This window comes from Drosophila elegans, unplaced genomic scaffold (assembly GCF_018152505.1).
Source record: "Drosophila elegans isolate 14027-0461.03 unplaced genomic scaffold, ASM1815250v1 contig_814, whole genome shotgun sequence".
NCBI lineage: Eukaryota > Metazoa > Arthropoda > Insecta > Diptera > Drosophilidae > Drosophila > Drosophila elegans.
In genome coordinates, this window is record NW_024546167.1 from 19,844,388 (window position 1) to 19,861,257 (window position 16,870).

The window sequence follows — 16,870 nt, forward strand, 5'->3', positions numbered from 1 at the left end:
AAAATCAGAAAGGTGTGGGTGTTAGTACACAGTTTAAAATGATTTTGTAGTGATTAAAATCAGATCAAAATCACTCTGAAAACTTAAAATACTTATAAGTCGAAAATTTAAAGGTAACTTTTATCAGTTTTAAATGTTATTAAAAAATCATGACTCAAATATATTTCAAGAAATTTTTTGTATTACACTTTAGAGATTATTTAATCAGTTAGAATTTCAACGTGCGCCTAGAACTTTATGATAAATCCAGGCAAAAATTTCTTTATCAAATACCAAGAAACACAAATTCCCCCGCTTTAATAAAAAGTCGTTAGAAAATTTCATTTGAAAATTACTTTCCGTTTATATTTAAGTATTTTTTGTGATAGCTTCATATCAATGCGAATATTTTAGGCATATCTATATACAGACTATAGGTATAGACGACAATGAGATCGTTGTATCTTTGTGCTTAGTCATTTGCTAAAGCGACAATTAAGTTGTTTAATCTAAACAGTAAGTAATCATGACACTCGCTGGTTTTAACATTACACAATCCACTTCGATTGATTTATTCAAATAAATTTAAATTTAAATATAATATTTAAAACAGTCTTTCAATAACCAAAATGGGTTTGAGGTTTTGCTTGATTTCAACTATTGTAACATAACATTTGGTTTACTTTTACTCCATAAAACTGTACAAACTGAATGGGCTACTACGACTATAAGGTACAATAATAATATATACTTAAGTTATAATTATATATAGTATTTATTTAAGTGTATATAGTTTACAATTGTGTGCGTGTGTGTGTTTTGGAATTGTTTTGTGCTTGCAATACTTTTCTTTTATAGTAGATTTTTCATCAGTTTTCCTCTGCTATTTGGCTTTGGCATTTGTTGAATGCAATTTATTTGGTTTTATTTAAAAACCAATTGCATGGAGGATGACTCTGTTCTGTTCTGCTCACTGGGTTTGCGAATTGCGAATTGCTGGCGAGGTTTTTTGTTAACCACTGTACACCTTTGGCCAGCATAGGATTGGATTTTCCATTCCAGGCATTTCCCATGCCTGGCGGCTCTGAATCTCTTCTTGGATTTCCCAACAGAAATCAGTTTTACGTTTGTTTGCGGGCCAATCTATCTGCTCATGATCTCATCGATGGTGAAGCCCAGCATTCGTTTGGGCTTCTCGGAGCTCGAAGACGATGAGGATGAAGATGATAGATCCAGCACGGGCAGATGTTGTGCCAAATTCTCAGGTTGAGGCGAACTCAATGCCTGGTTTGGCGGCAGCTTCTGCGAGGAAGTTGCTGGCGAAGCAATCACTTCCTTGCTGCTCTGCTCACTGTGACTCTGGAGATGACTCTTCAGGTTGGCCCGCTGATTGAAACTCCTTTGGCAAATGGGACACTTGTGCGGACCCTCCTCCAAGTGGGTCACCTTGTGGACGGCCAAAGTTCTCGACTGGCAGAAACCCTTGCCGCAATCGCTGCACTTGAAGGGCTTGTCCTTGGAGTGAATGTAGCGATGGTCCCTCAGATGATCCTGTCGCCTGAAGGCCTTGCCGCAAATGTCGCAGGAATAGGGCCGCTCATCCGTGTGGGTTCTTTCGTGGATCAACAGATTGTAGGACTTGGTGAACTGCCTGTTGCAGTACTTGCAAATGAACTGCTTCTTTGGGCGACTGCTGCCGGTGGCCACACCACCGGGCGCACCACTAGCACCAGCCAATTTCATCGTGGGAATGGGTGCAAAGTGGCGACCCACAACCAAACTATGCAGGCCAGCGGGATAGGGACGCACATGATGGGGATGCGCATGTGGATGATGGGGATGAGCATGATGACCATGATGGTGATGTTGCTGCTGCTGTTGCTGTTGTTGCTGCTGGTGGTAAATGGCTGCATTGCGTATCCAGTGGTTCATCAATTGCTGATGCACTGCCACGGGATCGGCGGTGGCGGGGGGATAAACTGGATATTGCTGGGGAGCAGCATGTTGCTGTTGCATCTGCAACCACAGGCGATGTTGCTGCTGCTGATGCTGCTGCTGCTGCTGTTGTTGCTGCTGCTGTTGCTGGTAGTGGGCCATGTGTCGCATGTGCAATTGAGTGGCCACCGCCTCCTCACTGATCGCCGGATGCACCCGCCGCAGGGGCTCCTCGGTGGGCGTGTGCGGGGGCGTCAACATGGGGGAGAGACTCGTCTCACGCTCCTCCTTGATCACTATGAAATCCTCTTCAGCAAAGTCTAAAAAAGGGTAGAGAAAGGAAGATATATGGTTAGTTTTGGGTTAAGATAAATTTGAGATCAATTTTAGACAAATTTAAAAGTACATTTCAGGCTAAATGGCTAAGAATTGATTTAATTATATTCAAAAATCATTGTGACAAATAATTTGAAAATTCTATTGAAAACTGGGACTTATAAATAACTTCATTTTCTTTTAAGAACAAATATTTTAGAAAATGTAAACTCAAAATTAAGGCTGATTTGACTAAGAAATGTTTGTGTTAACTCTTTAAAATCTTTATCAATTAATACCTTAAAATATTTTTGTAAACCAGAAAATATTAATAAATGTTTTAAATAATTTAAGTCAAAAAGTTAGGCTCTTGTGTTTTAAAACTGATTTATAACTCTTTAAAATCCTGAATAAAAATCATTTTAAAATTTATTTGCAAGCCGGAATTTAATAAATTCAAAATATGAAATATAAAGGAAGCCAGAAAATGTTATTTAATTCCCTTTTTTTTATACAAAGCTAGTAATCCATTTAGCCGTCGGTATTTTCCAACTTTCAACTCATTTTTTGTTGTTTGAAAACGCACCTTGTTCTCTGCTTAAGTTGAGCTCGTCATCCACGGTTATGTTGCTGATGGGCGAGTCCGATGTGGAAGACATTATACAGTCTTTTTTGGCCTTTGTTGAATTATTTGGTATATAGTTTATATGTAGTTGTTTTGTAGTTCTTGGGCAACTGCACACGGTTCACTTTGGTCTAGCACTTTGCGTATCTCTATGTATAGTTGTATCTGCCAGATGAGCGTTCTTTCAGATGCGACGTGCCACCGACAACGTCTCGACACAAACTGAATTCGTTGGCCGTTTGCCGCTCTCCGACTCAAACGGATGAAAATCGAAGTGAGTGGAGTGTGTGTGTGTTGTGTTGTGTTGTATTGTGCTGTGTATTCCTATCTCTGTTTTGCCTTTGAGTGACTTGTGTTGCTGCTGTGGCTGCGATATTGCTGCCGTTGCTGAGCGGTGTTGCTGTTGGGAGTAGCGCTCGTTAATAACTGACTGCAACTGCCTTCGATTCGACCCGTTTTTGAACTGGCAGAGAAGTGCGGAGGAGGGTGACGAGCTGTAGCACGACCGACCAACAGGGGTTGAAGTTATTTGGAAATGGTAGATACGTCCACGCCTACCTGCTGCTTTCGGATTGGCCCTCCGCCGTATCTGTATCTCATGGATGTGCCGATGTGCGGATGTGTAGATGTGTGGATGTGAGTCTCGGAGCAGTAAACAAGCGGAAACCGTTGGCCTGACGGTCGCAAGCCTGCGATATTGTTGGTGTTGCTGCTGCTGCTGCCGATGTTGCTGCCGTAGTTGCTGCTGCTGCTGTAGCAACTTCTGCTGTTGCTGCTGCTGCTGGTGGTGCTGCTGCTGCTGCTGCTTCTGCTGTTGGTGGCAGGCAGCCATCGCTCCAAAAGCAGCCCGCATCATCCCATTTTCAGGCGCATGTGCCATCAAAGACAGCTGCACGAAGGTCCTGCTTTTGGGTGTCCTGCCATGTCCTTTCCACCTCCATTTCCCCTGCCCCTTTTCAATGTCCTGCTGTCTGCGCCCCAGGATATTGTAATCTATTGTCCCCGTTTGTGCCTGATTCGTTTTCACTTAAATTTTAATTTGCAACACAAATCAGTTTTTTTTTTGTTTGGCTCACACTTTAATCTGGAATTTAATTAGCCGCTTCAAAGCGCTGGCGATAAAAGTTTTGAGCGGGTGGCTGGAAAGGCTGTTTGAAGCGGAAATTGATTGGTTTTCAAAAAGGGTTTCCGGGCAGGATATGATGGACATATTTTACAGCAAATTAGGAGGATATTGGTAATGTCATTTGTTCAGTAAATTACATAGATAGTTTGTATTTTGAACTGACTTTTATTATATTTATTATTTTACGGAATTCGTTTATTAAATTAGTTGGAAAACTAATAATGGGGCAGTAAATTAAAAAGATAGATGTATTAACTTTGATTTAATGTAATATTTTGGGAAATTTATTTATTAAATTTGCAGAGAAAACTATTGATTGATTTTTGAAATGGTTTTTTTAAATTAGTTGGAAAACTATTAATGGGGCAGTAAATTAAAAAGATAGATGTATTAACTTTGATTTAATGTAATATTTTGGGAAATTTATTTATTAAATTTGCAGAGAAAACTATTAACTATATATTAAACTATTTTAAGCTTTTGTCAATTAAATATTGTGGTGAAAAGATAAGTTTAATATTAGCGTAAGACTACATAGAATTCAAAGTTTCAAATATCAAGAGTTTTAGGAGTTGTATTACATTTTTTAGATTAATTATTGAATTTTTTATTATAAAAAGGTTTTTATTGATTATTTATATCTATAAAACAATAAGCAAGAAGTGATATATTTTAAAAAGTTTTTGTTAGATTTCCTGTAACAGTAGTATACTGTAGTGAACTTTTACCATTTACAACTGAAGTGCGACTCAGGCCTGTCAAATCATCTTTAATGAGTTCTCATTTGAAATGCTTCATGCTACTCACGTCTATAATTATTTAATAAGCTGTAATTGAATGGAGGCAAGCAGGTGTACTTTATGAATAGTTTTGTTAAAGTAATTTGAAAGAAACTACTTGGAAGCAGAAAAGAAAATTACAGTTATTAAGGAATTAAAAACGGTTAAAAAAAATATTTATTAATTCATTTTCCAAATATAAATAAATACTACGTTAGTTTGTTTTGGAAATATGCACTTACTGCATTATAAAATGCTTCTATTCTTTAAGCTTAATCCCACTTATTTTTATGTTTGTGTTTATAGACGAGGAAATTATCCTTTCCATCGCCATTCTTTTAAAAATATATACTTTTTCATAATGGATTTTCCTCATTAATGCAAAATTGAATATTTTCCGAATAAAATCCCATTTTCTGCCTGGATTTTCCGCACAATAAAATATATTTCATAAGTTTCCCAAGACCAGAGAAATATAAATCCCATTATCCTGCTTCCGAATTCCGAACTCCGTATAGTACATTCCCATGACTTTGACTTGTCGACTCTGCTGGCCAAGCATTTCCGCAATGGATCTGCGGCTAATCCTTTAACTTGGCAAAACAAGAAATATTCCCATTGATTGGTTTTACCAGGAGATTGAGACTTGGGATTGGAAAGAAACCCATTGCGAAACACTTCGTCACAAGCGGTCCTTTTCGGAGGATTGACTTTGGGTGAGATTAAATTGAGTGGAAATATTTACCCAAAATTAAGCATAAACTTTCCCAAGCGGTAGAGATTCGTAGATCAAACAGGCTGAATCAATAGGTCCTGCAGGATTTTCCCAGAGTGCGTGTGTCGTGCGGGATTTGAAAAACCGTTTAAACATCCAAATCGGATGTGCCGACGGTTTTTTCAGCCTTTAAGTTAAAGTTAAACCACGGCGTTTGGCAATTGTCGCCGCTATTTACAGTTGACAGTTGACAAACAGGCGGCGAACTTTTCCATTTCAAAGCGGCGGACTCGAACTCACCGCCCACCCTTTTCCCTTTTCCCTTTGGAGTCGCGAGCGGTAATTAACATCATGTCATAAGTGTACAAAGGCAAATAAATAAATAAATAGATAAACACAAGCGGAGTGGATTGGAGTGGAGACACATGAAAGACCGGGCCGAATATTTCCCAGCACACATGATATATGGCATCGCACTGCCTGACTTCCTGCTATATCCACTAACAGTATTAGTATTTTGTCAACACATGGCCAAAAGGATTAGCTCTTTGGCAGGGGAAACACATGTATTTGCATGTGGACAACTAGGAAACGGAAACCTAAAGATGCAGGAAAGCAGGAAAGATGGCCATAAAGAAATTTGGGAAGGACCAAGGACCTGCACCAATAAAGAAGTCATTGGCACGGCCATAAAGCCATAAAAAACTATAAAACTCTCGGCCTGCTCGACATTAGTAGCCTGCCATTGTTTTCGGAATCGGAAACCTCTGCCGGTGGAAAAAAAAATGTATTTTAAAATACAAAAATGTAGAGCGTAAAAAATATAACAACGAGAGCAAAAAATCACAAAATCATCATAAACCGAAAATGACAACTTACTTAGTCGCTTCTTTGGCATCATAAAAACGCCTTAAGACACTTCGCAGAAGACCCTTGGTTTTTGACTTTGTACTCTGAGCTCTGACCCGGTTTTTAGCAATCTTCTTCACTTTTTTTTTTTTTTGGTCTGCTTTCTTTGTATTTTTGTGCTGTTTTTTTTGGGCCATGCATATTTTATGGTGTTTTTTTTTGTGTTTCCACGAATAAAATTAGATTTTTTAGAGCAGAAATGTCAGCGAGTCGCAGTCAATGGCCATAATTGTTAAATGACTTTTTAGTGGGCCATATGCCAGAGGTTTCGCTTTTCCACTAAAATCACTTTTTGTTAGCAGCGAAAAAAATGTGGATAATAAAGTGGCATATTTTTTTGGGAATCTTGATTCGATGACCTTCACTTGTAGGGAAATCTATTATTTTTTTCCAGAGAATCGAAGTTACTGAAGCTACCGAAATAAGTTATCCTTGATCTTTGTTTTCATTCGAAGAAGCTGTCATTTTAGAGAAGTATTTTTTATGCCATTTGTAAGCAGAGAAAAAATATTTTAACTTTGTATTTATAAATGAAATGAAGACTTTTTTATAACAGATATTTGGTTTTTTAATTGGTCATTTAAAGTTGATTTAAATTTGTTTTTAACTAGGTTTTAAATTATAAAAAAAATTATTTATTTGGTTTTGTATTGGTCACTTAAAATTTAATATCCTTTCTATATTTATGTGGCATCTAAGATTACACTAAGATTGTGGATATATAAAATTTAAATATGCCATAGGTTTATACTCGTATAAAAAATCATCTTTAGGTACAATTTTGTATAATTTTCCTGCAGATGGGAAGGGTTAAAATGCTGCACAATTTTCCCAGGCATTAAGTTAAGATGGAAGAGGGCCAAAAGCATCGGTTCAAGGCTCTGTCGAATAGCAATTTGCAATTTCATGGCGAAAAACAGACCAAGTATATATTGTAAATGCGATGAGGTAAAGGAAAAAACAATTTCAGAGTTTATTGGAAATGCTTCCAGCGAACTGGGCAAAAACAACATCAACCAATATGCAGCCTCCAAAAAGTCGCTAAAATTGTTCCACACCAGAATCCTTGAAATTCGCATGATAATTAGGTAAATATATATACATATATATATATATATATATAGTATATGGGCAATATAAATCCGGGATTGTAAGCAGAAGTCAAGGCTGTTAAAAGACGGGTGCATGCGGCATTGTTGCGATCTCAATTGCTTGCGAAAAGTATCTAAACACACCATAAACGCGTCACGCCCGCGACTCCGCGAATTGTAAAACCAAGGACATATAGCATATAGTACTTTTCCTCGCTCGACCAGAAACCAAAACATTCGGCTCGAACGCAAAAAGGGGTGTACCCTTTACTAGCGTAATTAAAGGGGTGTGGATGGGTAGTAGTAGTTGTTGAACCAGCCCAGGTAGCCTAGGGGTATGGGTCATAAAACAGGGTTCCTGGTCCCAGAATCGGCATTCTAACCCTAAACGTTACCCTGAACTGGACTTTGGCTTCGGGGCCATTGTATTTCGCATTGCGGTGGGCGCGACGCACTTTTACTCCTTCCCAAAGGTTGAAATATCTCAATATATATATTCGCATTCCTCAGCTCACGCACGACCATCTTACCTGGAAGTCTAGTTCGCCAACAAAAGGAGTAGCCCAAGGATTAGTGAACATCCTTCGATGTGTTTCTGTGTGGCCTTGTCCACTTTTGCCTCTTCTATACGTATGTTTGGGTATGGCGAATCGAAAGAAGGGTTAGTCCGCAGGGAAGGGTTGCACTTTATTTGGCAAAATAATTAGATTGATCCCGAGGGCAGTTGACTTCTCTGGTCATATTAGTGCTGCGCAAGGCAACTCCCCCACAACACAAAAACCTGCGACTTTGCCAATTCCTGTAGCGAATCCAAAGGGTTTACGGTTGAGCTCGGTTTTGGGTGGGCCACTCCCCGAAAGGATTGCCCTGTATTTGCCAAAATAATTAGATTAATCCTTTGACGGCTCTGACTGGGATAACTTGGCAAAGGGAAAAGGGTTCAGGCTATGATTGTCGGAAAAGTGATATAAGAAGTCCAAATTATATGTTCTGTTTCCCTTATGAATATCTTTAAATGGTTTTTAAAATCACATTGCTTGTTTTATAATTAGCTTTGAAACATCTTTGATCTCAGATTTATGTTCTATTAACTTTACAAATCTAAATAATTCATTAAATCAGCTAAAAATTGGAATTAATAAGTTTTAATAAACTGTTAAAATTGTCTACCTTCAAATTTGGCACTTACGTTTTTTTTAGAATGAAATGAAAAATATAACATGGTAGATTAAAATAAATTTTCTTTTGCCTAACGCTTTTAATTAAATATATTAAATTAAAAACAAATTTAACTTATTTGGATTTTTCATTACAAAAAGAAGCAATGGTTTTAAAATACAAAAACCACTACTTTTATTTACTATAATCGTTTTATTTCTTATTCTAGAGAAATATTGAAGCTATGATTCCCTTTAGGTTCCTGTATTTTTTAGACCACCTTTTTGCCACCCAAGTGGTGACTCAAGCCGAGGCTCCTCCCCTTTCAATGTCGGCGCTTTGTGGGCTGTCAGCTACCTTAAAGCACCTCGTTCCCTGGGTTTCTTATCGATCCGGTTGGCATTCGTATCGGTATCTCCTATCCCCAACTTGATTGCATGGCTGTTTGCTGTTTGCCGTATGGTAATAAACGGAGCCAACCCCGTACTGTGTATTGTGATAAGGGCCTCGAAAATGTCGCAAAAACAGAATGAGTTGGTAGAAATCTAATAATAAAACCAAAAAAAAAAAAAAAAACGGCACGAGGGGCGACAACACCTTTACGATGGAGCGAAAGAGATGGGGCAAGAGGGAGACGGGTGAGCAGCCAGCGACTTTGATTTTAACCGCCGCGCTTGTCATAAACATTCAGCCGACTTTCATATTTCGCCGGCTGTTTCCCTCTTTTTTCCATTTATTTTCCTTTTATGCTTTATTTGCGTTTGTGATTTAGCAATATGGCGGACGTGGCTCGTCGGATGGTGGTTAACTTATCCGGTGGTTCAGCGGTACGGTGGTTCGGTGGTTGGGCTTTGGCTTTTCATGGCCTCTCTGTCGGCAGCCCCCAAAGTAAAGTAAGCCGCCAACCGCCAACCGCCAATCAAAATGCGTGCCCGAAATTAACCCATTGGGGGATTTGATTGAGTGATTTTGTTGGTGGCCCTTTGCCCATGGAATTGTTTATGGAAAAGTTTGAACAAATATCAAGAGACAAGTTAGTTTTTACATTGAAAATGTGTATTGACATTTTTATGCGATTTCATGTACTTTTTTTTATAAAATAAATAATCCATTTTTATTTTATTACATTGTGATGTTTTTTAACATATTGTGTGATTAAAAAAAGATGTAATGTAGGTAACACTACTAAATGTAGACCAGTACAGAAAATAGCAGAATATCCTAAAATACTAAGATTCCCTTTTCTTTTAATTTATTATGTTTACTACATAAGCATAAAATATAGAATTACCCTAGAAAATACAATTAATTTGGACCTTTATTATTAAAAAATGGAGTAACTTTTGCCGCTAAGATTCCCCTTATTTATTTATTTACATCATAAGCATAAAATTTAGAAATTCCCTTAAGCCCACCAAGGGTTAAAAGACAGCTTGACTTTGTCTTCCTTTCGAAACGATGCTTTGATTAATTAATAATGGAATTGCCAGAGATCAACTGTGGATCAGTTGGGGTGCCAATGCGGAGGACTAATTGAAATGGCATGAATGGGCTAACTCGAGGTGCCTATTCAGCTCGTTCGATCTTTTCAATTAGCCCAAAAGAGAAAAAACACCTGGGGAGAGTGCTCACGCTTTCGATTCGACCCACGTCTAATTACGTGGAGTATTAATGAAGGGCGGAGTATTAATGGCAGACCTTTGATCTAGGGATCTGGTGATCTGGGGATCTGGGGTGATGACCACCCATTGACAGATAATCATGGTGACTGATCTAGCCCCCACATCATCGGCAATGTAATCCAAGACAAGTGTGTAATTAATAATGCTCCAAGGGCCGCACTTCTCGCTTTTCCATCATTTCCAGTGAAGATCTCTCTCGTAAAGTATTCAAATTACGGGGCGACGAAAAGTGTGAAAATGCGTTTAGAACGACATGGAAAGGTCAGGCCCATGACATTACGTGATTTATGATGGCAAAACATGTGCGACCCACAAAAAACAAGGTTCAGGACTCCAATGCCAGATGCAGGATCTTAAAAAATGCACTGGCAAATAAACGTACTAAATCCAAGTTCATAATCGTACTTGAAAAACGGCAATTTGTATTTTAAAATCTTTAAATTTTTTTTAAATGTCTCATTTCATTATTTTTAGAATTGATATTAATACATATCTTATAATTCAAGATCCTAAATTTCAGTATATGTATTTTAAAATGTTATTTATATCATTTAAAATATTTAAATATTTTTAAAATTTTTCATTTGACTATTTTTGTATACACTAAGTTTTGTATTATGATTTTTCTAATATGAAATGGAATATTCCATTTTTTGATCAGTGTAGCGATCCCGATCCTTCAGCGCCACTTGCGGGAGTGTCAAGTGTTTGTTTGCTCCGATTACATGCAATATCGGTTTTTATTTCGATCCGGCTATTAGGGCAGTGTTTACAGTGCGGCGCTATCCATAAACTACCAAAAGTATATAGCATATTCCCAGTGATCTGTAGCGGAGAAAGCAGATCTCCAGTTCGTAACCCGATGCGCGGAATTTCAATTTCTGAAAACTGCCCACTCCCCACTTCTAAAGTTTGTTTACATTTTCCCCGAGACTAATTGTCGACATAATATTCATCTGGCAGAGACTTTCAGGCACACAGCGCAAAAGTGCTTCCATTTCCAACTAAGTATTCCAATATTTATTGGTCAAATCTTCGGACTATGGCGTGTGTGGTCCATAATCGCATTTCCATTTGCATGTCAAGAGTGTGTGTTATTTTTGGGGGGAGTGTTTGACCAGCCGACTAGTTTTGCAGTTGCATTTTTACGACTACTTAAGGCTAATGCCCGGTTCGGGGAATCTGGAGATGCCGATGCCGATGGCGATGCCAGCACGGTAGTAAATAGTTGCACCACTCAAGTGGCTGCCCGTGGAGTTCCAGCTATATGTGGCATTAACCCACTACCGAACCACACTCCTTAAAATAAAAAAAAAACCTAAAACCCTCTTATCAGTCGAGTTTTTTGTTTGGTTGCGTTTTGACAGGCCTGCGAAAGGAGCCATGTTATGTACTCTTGTGGTTGTTACACAACACAGCTATGGCACTAAAATCGAAGTTTCAGATATCGCAGTCATCGATTCCCGGGAGTGCCAGTCGGGATCATAAAAAAAACTTAAGTACAAAATGTATCTTTACCAGAAAACTAGCAGTTTGAGTGTGTCTCTCCATTTTACTGTTTACAAAAAAATTGATTAACCATTAAGGTGTTATTATCAATTCATTTAAATTGTATTAAGCCTTTAACATACTTTTATTAAACTATAACTGAGCTATATTGGATAGTTAATTTAAGTGTAGCGCATCTTAACAACCATTTAAAGCAATCATATTAATTTATCGGAAATTCTACTTAGCTTTAGAATATGCCCTATAATTCTATTATAAAAATATTTTTGTTTTTATTTTTATTTGCACTCATTCACAATTTTAAGTATACAGAAATACTTACCAACCTTAAAAATTTATCTTTTTAAAATTTTATTATATAAAATATATATATTAATTAGGGTATAAATTTAAGCATACTGCATTTTAACATAAATTTATAATTCAAATGCTAAATAATCTTAATAATAATACTTCTATGCTTGTCTTACAATTATATTTTATAAATAATTAAATTATTAGCATATTTATTTTGTTTAATATTTAAAATTTGTGTTTATTTCTTAGTTTAACTAATACCTTTGAACCTTTAATTAACCCTTTAGAGGTGTTTGCTCCTTAATTTAATGTCTTAATTTTGGTGTCTTGTGTAAATCCCCTGCTAATCGCTACATTAAGTGAAACCGAAGCAATCGAACTTCATTTCACGGTTAACCCCAGACTGCCCGCTCCGTCACCTTGGACCACACGCATATATCCTGGATCCTGTAGCTCATATCCAGCAGGTTATTCTGCAGTTCCTGCTGCTAACTAGTTACAAATAATTATCTGTTTGCCAAATACTCGGGGACAACTATATCCGAAGAGCTGGAAATCCATCCCAAATCCAATTGCAATTATACGAAGGTGACCTTGGGACACCGAGGTTAGCCCAACTATCAGAGTTTTTGGGTTTCGGTTTCGAAAACTGGCATATCGAATGCCAAGTGGAATCTCTGCGACTAATGCTGTGATTAGCATCTGCGTTGACAAACACAGTGAGCGGTCCCAAGGCGAATGTCCTGTCCTGTCCTGCCCTGTTTCCCTCAGTTTTCCACGTCTTCGTCTTCGAAAAGTAAGCAACGACACCGAACGAAACGAAATGAAACCCCACCCAAGATGAATAATTATGGGTGATCTTTATGCTAGCACCGGCTCCTCGCTGGGACCGTTAATGCTCAAGTTGAGTCGCGGGGTTCCAGTTCCAGGGGTTTTCGTCTTTTCGTCTCCTCGGTTGGCTTTATCGATCCATGGCTGAAGGAGGAGGGTTACCTGCGGCGTTTCGCTCTGGCATTCCTGAAATTTCCCTCCCTCACCTTCAATTGATGCGCTCGAGTCGCGCTTTTGTTAGAGCCCACGGCCTCAGCAGATATATTCACGCGTATTCCGCCGAAACTCGCTAATGGTCACAGCAAGTCGTCCGATACACACAAAAAAATAAGCATGTGTATTAATCAGCATACATTAATAGATTCTATTTTGTTAAAACTATTTATTTGTTGCATGTAATTTTATTGATCTATTTTAATTAAAATAGAGAAAATACTTTAAGTTTCTTCGTTTTGTTTTCGTTTTTTTTTATTTATTTAGTTGTTAAATATATGACATAAAAACAGTACAAAATCTGTTCTCATGTATTTTGCTCCTTGGAAAAGAACTGCTCTGAATTGTTAAAAATGTAGTATTCTGAATTGTAAAATATCTTGTTATTTTTGAACAAACGTTTTATCTCTTTGGAAAATTTGAGTATTTGGTTAGCAATTCCTAAGGACAAATACTATATTTTTGTGTATTTAATGGCTATTTTTCTCTGTGTACGAACCGAAATGAAACCATCCATGTTTCACCTTGGTCCCCGCCTGTGTTATTAATGATGGAAATTTGAAAATACAGAAGGTTCAATAATTGCAACATCATTGGGTCTTCGATTTCTCAACCTTCGGCTGACTTTTGTCCCCGGGCCGTAAACAAATTGCCAGGCATTTCGCCACACTTTCTGTGCACTCGTCCCTGAAGAATACTATACTACACTATACTATATATATTTATATAGACATGCCGAAAAAGATGGCTTTATGGGCTGGACCTACCTACGATCCGATCGGCAGCACTGCGTTTATATTGCAGCAATTTCGAATCAATTGAAAGTTTCCACGAATGCGCGCACAAAGGCCATAAAACGCGTCGCGTGGAAGTGAAGGCGCAGATACAGATACAGATACAGATACGCAAACTATGAGATACTGTAGCCGGGAGAAGGACAACCTTCTGCTACAGCCTCACCTTCACTTGGCCCTTGCCTGTTTGCCTGTTTTATTGGCCTTTTTGTCATCGTAATTCACGTGTAAAACATGCCGAAGTGCCAACTTCCCTTTCGGTTTTTGGCCATTTCCCCTCTATCCCAAAATATAGCTACATATATACTCGCAGATTGCGCGTGCGCACCTCTCCATTTGTTTACACAGCGCACACGCCCTTTTTCGAGGATTTTCGAATTGCATTTCCTTTTTAGAGGCGTACGCCCGGCATCCGGAATTCGGAATCAAGTAATGAACAAACAAATGCTGGCCGAACCATCCCATTGTCGATTCCCCCGAATTTTCGGCGCACGAATCAAGTTATTTTAACACTTGCCAGCGAAATATTAATGGTTGTAACCTTGTCAAAGTTAGCCTGGAAAAGTTATATGAAAAATACATTTTACAGAGAAATTATCAAATATTAATAATATGCATAATATATTTTTAAAATTACTCCTTTTCTATGCAATTTATGAATTATTTTTTATTGTTCATTTATTTTCTTGTAATGTTATCCCAAGCTCAATCTGGAAATTTCGATCTTTGTAAATAAAATAAGAAACATTTCATCTTACAATTATCTTAGTAGTTATATTCCAAGGTAAACTCAAAATATAAAATACACAGTAAACCCCCTTTTAGATTACTACTATCTTTCTATTTGAGTTCGATTGATTTCCACAATCTTTTAATGGCATAACTGTGATTTGAGAGCCCTTGGTTATAGAGTCTATTCAAATGATTGCTTATCATTTGCAATCGCAGCTCTCGAAAACTTGAACTAGATGCAGTTAAGCTCCTGTCTGCATGTTTGTTGCCGCTAAGCTCCCGACCAGAAGAGCTCCTTCAAGTCAAACCCCAACGATAAGCTATCAACTATTGACGATTGTCAGTCTGTGGAGCAGTTCATATCAGCTGAAACTGAAAACTGAAAACCCTCGAGTGGCAATCACAAGTGGGAAGCCGGGCCAAAAACCCAACCCAAAACCCAATTCAAGTAGCTCGTGCAGTTCACCTTAATGCTCCCCTTGGCATTCGGTATTCGGTGTACGGGTGTTGGCTGTTGGGTATTTGGCACTCGACGGGGGACAGGAAACTGCAGCTCCAAGTGACCGCCACTGCAACTGCATTTCGGACTCGAGATTGGGTAGTTATCTGCTGTCAGTCCTGCTCAGTTCCTTAACTCCCCAGTACTCATTCCTCAGCCCTCAGTCCAGCAGATACAGATAGCTACCCGTCATTGTCCGGAGGCACGAGCTCGACCAGTTGCCTGGGAATGGTGTGCACTGCAAAAAACAAAGAGTGGGATGGAGAAAATAAATAAATATATAAAAAAATATATACATATTTTAAATAGCTTCAGCAAAACACTAAATTTTCATAGAAACTAAACTATTATTGCATGAAAATTTAACTTTTGATTATGAAAATTTTTTGAATAAGATGAGTATTAAATTAATACCACAAAATCTACTATCTACTTTCCAAATATTAAATACTGCTTAACAAAAGTACCTTCAGGCTTTCTAACATTACTTTTTATGGCATTATTTATTTCTTAAATTATTTAAAGTTTGTTAATAGAAATACAAAAGAAATTCTTGGTAAATTCCCGAAAAAAAAACACAAATCGAGTACAACTTTTTCTTTAGTGCATTGTTTGCCTTTGACCGGACGTTAATTGGATCACTGATGTTGGACGCCAGTAGGTCCTACTCGCAATCTCCATCCTTGGCAGCTGTCTGGTTGAACGACGCCCGCTGGGCACACATGTCCTGCGATGTGTCCTCCTTTTGATTGCCTACTAATCCCGGCCATCGATGCTCAGGCGACAATCGAAGTAAACAGCCAGACAAATGGGCAAACAAATGAGCCGGGGCGTGTGTCCTTAAACGAACCAAATTGGATCATAACTGCGAAATCCTGAAATGCTGAAATCTGTGCAAACAGCGCTCTAATTAAGTCCTGCGGAGAGGGTCCACATAAAAAGGACCTCGGACCACGGACCTCGCTCCAAATAGCCAACCATTAAAGCCGGACAATGGGGGCGTGTGTTTTTCGAATTGCGTCACAAGAGAATTTACTTGTATCGCAAAATTCTCTTGTGGGGGAAATGTATTGGCAAAGGGGGAAAAGTCTGACGTCAGCTGATTTCTGAAAGGCAATTAAGTAGCCATTTTTAGGGGAGATGGTTATTTTCTGTTGCGGGAAGTGGGAACATCATATCTTAGAAAAAATCAATTAAAAAATCAATGATTTTCTAACGATATAAGAAGAAATTATTCAAAACATTCTTAAAATCACTAAACGAAGCTTTTGGGGAATAAAAAATACCTTGTTACTTAACACAAAAGTTGACAAATTTTCAAAAAAGTTGAGATGAAAAGACATTTTTTAAAAAGTTTTAGAATGATTATAAAAATCCCTAGGCGAAGTCTTTGTAGAATAAAAAAAGCTTTATAGTTTTAATGGTAACAAGTCCTTGAAATTTTTTGAATCAAAGATTTATATAAGAATTACTCAAGGAGTGTTGAAACGGTTTTAAAATCCCTAAACAAAGCCTTTGGGGATTGAAAAAACGTTATTATTTAATAAAATTCTTGAAAATTTAGAATCAAAACATTTCTTAACCAGAGTATAAGAAATTATTCAAAGAGTGTTGAAACGATTGTGAAAATCATTAAACGAAGCCTTAGGGGAATGAAAAAAGAGTGGCCGAACGTCATAAG

At 37.9% G+C, this 16,870-nt stretch overlaps 1 protein-coding gene across 1 annotated transcript; it reads right to left on the reverse strand.

The window, feature by feature from the left end:
• Nucleotides 1-318: 318 nt before the first annotated feature.
• Nucleotides 319-3,281, reverse strand: LOC108134773 (protein odd-skipped). Its single transcript, XM_017255220.2, has 2 exons — nt 2,816-3,281; nt 319-2,234 (listed from the first exon to the last, which is right to left on the reverse strand). Exons 1-2 carry the CDS (start codon nt 2,886-2,888, stop codon nt 1,123-1,125), a joined length of 1,185 nt encoding a protein of 394 aa, XP_017110709.1. The 5' UTR covers nt 2,889-3,281; the 3' UTR covers nt 319-1,122.
• Nucleotides 3,282-16,870: the final 13,589 nt, after the last annotated feature.

What these genes read in the sequence shown, in the direction of transcription:
- LOC108134773 (XM_017255220.2), bottom strand. Translation starts at nt 2,888, where the DNA reads ATGTCTTCCACATCGGACTCGCCCATCAGCAACATAACCGTGGATGAC. An exon ending in CAACTTAAGCAGAGAACAAG is followed by an intron (nt 2,235 to 2,815) that starts GTGCGTTTTCAA and finishes ACCCTTTTTTAG; the next exon opens with ACTTTGCTGAAGAGGATTTC.